This window comes from Artemia sp. Qi Xiang Cuo, chromosome 14, assembly GCF_049724085.1.
Source record: "Artemia sp. Qi Xiang Cuo chromosome 14, ASM4972408v1, whole genome shotgun sequence".
Classification (NCBI taxonomy): domain Eukaryota; kingdom Metazoa; phylum Arthropoda; class Branchiopoda; order Anostraca; family Artemiidae; genus Artemia; species Artemia sp. Qi Xiang Cuo.
This window is the reverse complement of record NC_142807.1, coordinates 66,995,854-66,999,618: the sequence shown is the minus strand read 5'-3', so window position 1 is coordinate 66,999,618 and position 3,765 is coordinate 66,995,854. Positions and strand designations below refer to the sequence as shown.

General features: G+C 32.6%; 1 protein-coding gene across 1 annotated transcript; it reads right to left on the bottom strand.

The window, feature by feature from the left end:
• Positions 1 to 233: 233 nt before the first annotated feature.
• On the bottom strand, positions 234 to 1,623 carry LOC148944774 (uncharacterized). The gene is made up of 2 exons (XM_089100329.1): positions 1,578 to 1,623; positions 234 to 512 (listed from the first exon to the last, which is right to left on the bottom strand). The coding sequence occupies exons 1-2, from the start codon at positions 1,590 to 1,592 to the stop codon at positions 279 to 281; spliced, it is 249 nt and encodes an 82-aa protein (XP_088956455.1). The 5' UTR covers positions 1,593 to 1,623; the 3' UTR covers positions 234 to 278.
• Positions 1,624 to 3,765: the final 2,142 nt, after the last annotated feature.

Genomic DNA, 3,765 nt, shown 5'->3' with positions numbered 1-3,765 from the left:
ATATATATATATATATATATATATATATATATATATATATATATATATATATATATATATATATATATATATATATATATATATATATATATATATATATATATATATATATATATATATATATATATATATATATATATATATATATATATATATATATATATATATATATATATATATATATATATGCCAGAATTTATTCTCATTCTACGAAAAATAGCTCAGTTCAAATATCGATATTTATTTTCGAGAAAAAATTACAAAGGGATTTAATAAGTTCACCAGTAGCCAAGTCCACGGCCGTAGCCATAGCCACCATAAAATGGACTGTAGAGACCTCTGTATAATCCAGCACCGTAAGATCCATAGAGTCCACCATAACCGAAGCCAAGTCCAGCGCCATAACCAAAACCATAGCTTGGAAGGAAGGATTCACTTCCTTGAATGTCCGTGGCCTCCTTTTTTTCTTCTGATGGTGCACAGGAGGCAACCGCGAAAATGGCAAGGAAAACCTAAAAAGAGAAATTGATTGATAAGAATTTAAATTTTACAAGTTTTTTGCAATAATTAATTGATACAATTATTTTTTCATGCATAAATTGACAGTGTTTCACTAAAAATACTCTTACTGCTTGTCCCATCGTTTCTAAAAAAAATTTATTAGAATCGGAAATAACCCATGACAAATAAAGTATTATGTTTTCAAAACACACAAATTGTAATAATCACGTTGAAATACATGATTATGTGGGAAATAGCCCACATTAGCTACTGTTTGCAACTTGATATAAAAAGGGCTTTATTTTGATAACAATTACCTCATCAAAGTCAGAAGACCACGTTTTGCCTTCCAATTTCATTGTGCCAAAGCAATGGAAGATTGCGAATAAATAATATTTTTTTTTGCAAATTTTTGAGAAAATTTTTGCTCGTTTTTGAGAAAAAAAAATTAAGAGCATCTTGAGCTGGCGCTCTTTTACCACTTTAAGGCCTTTAAGGACGTTAGAACTAAGATTTCTGGTATTGGTACCCCTCTATCGCTTCTTGTTACCGCTAGCTTAATATAGCCATCTCTGCCTCACAAAAACTCAATCCCTTATTCCCTGTGACCATCTTTCTAAGGATAGTTGTATTCGTTGGGATTTAATCTAAAGTAAGCATATTAAATTTCGTGATATGGATTTCGTTGCGGTTGCCCCAATTTTTATGGTAATTTCTTCACTTTGGTAGAGTCCTCCGAGTTTTACATCAATAACTTCTTTTGGGTATATATATTTTGGTAGTTTGAATAATAGAATGAACAATGTTGGTAGTAAGATGATAGATAGCAATCAAATAAAACTTTTCTCACAATTGACCTCGGCCGTTGTCTAATTCCTCTGTATTAATCAAATCAGCAATTTGGAAAGCTCAGAGTCCCTTGTGTGAAAAGTTTAGGACAGGAAAACATTCAACTTATGAATTTGATAGATACAAGAAAGGAAAAGGAAACAAAAGCAACATTGCAAGTCAGGATACCAAAATTGCTATCGTAGTAGGAACAAAGATAAAACAGTATTGAAAAAAGAAAGACTTACAAATATTTTCATCATTTTGGGTTGTTTTAGATGAGCAAGTTTCTTAGTAAACTTTTTCAGTTCTGATGAAGAAATGTTATATCTCAGGTGTTTATATTCAAAAATCCTAATTCTTTGAGACCTTGAGGCAGGCGCAGTTTTAATTTACTGCCAGAAGGGTTAAAGGATTTGAGAAGCAAAATTTATATTATTGTATCCAATAGTATTTTTAGGATTTAAAAATCTTCCGGATTGCTTAATCTCTCTTTTGTGTTAATTAACAATTGTGGATTGTCTTAGTAAATAAAATATAACATAATTAACTTAATTAATAATTAATTAACCATAATATTCATGATGATGAAATGGCTATAACTTTAAGAGAGATAGATAATTAAGAGAGATAGAAAACTTTATTTGACAAAAAACAGGAAATTTTTGCAGCACGTGCTAGGAAAACTCCTAAGGGCTAATTGGCAGCAGGTGAGAGTCTTCTATTCTAGATATTCTAAAAAATACTATTTTATATTATTCTACATGGTAATAATAGTAAATCGACACATATACAACAACCATCCCACTTACGTAAAGCACATACATAAATTCTATTCTTTTGCAATGTAAAATCTTTTGGCTGTGGCCTTGCAGGTTATCAAACAGTTCGTGGTAACGAACTCTAAGTAAGGAGCAACCCGGCTCAATAATAACCGGAACTGTAAAAAACGGAATTTTGATACCAATAGATACATCAAAGAATCAAATTCTTATGCTGATTTCAAATATATAAGTTTCATCAACTTTAGTCTTATCCATCAAAAGTTACGCGCATGAGACAATTTGCCTTATTTTTGAAAAAAGGGGGAAACACCCCCTAAAAGTCATAGAACTTTAGTGAAATTTACACCATCAGATTCAGCGTATGAGAGAACCCTACTGCCAAAGTTTCAAGCTCCTATCTGCAAAAATGTGGAATTTTGAATTTTTTGCCTGAAGAAAGATCACGGATGCGAATTTTTTATTTTATTTTTTTTTGTCTTTGGTTTTTCCCCCAGGGGTGGCCGTATTGACCCAGTGGTCCTAAAATATCGCGGGAGGGGTCATTTGAACAGAAATTAAAAGTTCTAATGCTGTTTTTAAGTGACAAAAAATGGAGTGTAACTAAGCTTCCTCCCATGCTCATTTTCCCCCAAAGTCACCCGATCAAAATTTTGAGATAGCCATTTTGTTCAGCATGGTCGAAAAATACAATAACGTGGAAAGATCTTTCCTTGGGGGATCTTTTTACGTGAGAGGATCTTTCCTTGGAGGAAGTTTTCATGGGGGAAGGGACATTGCTATGAAGGGGCACCGGATCAGAATTAAATAAACAAAATTCAACTGAAAGTAAGGAGCAACGTCAAAACTTGAAACGAACAGAAATTATTACCTATATGATTGGGTTCGCCCCCTAGTCTTTACCTCGCTCGTTACGCTAAAGTTTTTTTGTGCTTTCATCAGAGCTATTTATTCTAATTAACGGCCTTTGCGATTAGGGGGTCATTCTTCAAGAATTGGACCACAATTTGAACTTTATCGTAAAGAACGAGGTATTGACTAGGGGGCGAACCCCCTAATATACGTAATAAAAATATACGAATACAGAAGTTCGTTACGTAAGTTAATTCGTAAGTTAGGCTACGTCAGAAAAAAAAACTTCGGAAAGCCATTTAGCCAAAAAAAAGTAAAATTAATATGCAAATTTTGTTTTGATTATTCATGTACGGTGAGTGAATATCAGAGCAGCATTAATTCAAAAAAGTTCAGAAATGAAATATAAAAAAAAACAAGTGTTTCAATTTAAAGTAAGGAGCGACATTAAAACTTAAAACGAACGGAAAATATTCCGTATATGAAAGGGGTGCTCCCCCCCTCAACGCCTTGCTCTTTACGCTAAAGTTTGACTCTGTCTCAGAAGTTTTTTTAAACAATAAACAACTTTAGCCTAAAGAGTGAGGCGTTGAGGAGGGGACAGCCCCTTTTATGTACAGAATAATTTCTGTTCGTTTTAAGTTTTAATGTCGCTCTTTACTTTCAGTTAAAAAAAACTTGTTTTTCTTATTTAATTCCATACGCAGGGAGCAAACTTTCTTATTGTAAAATCTTTCCGCAGTAGCGGAAGGAGGCCAGATGACTTGAATTTCGTATTGTAACTGGAATTATATCCGATACA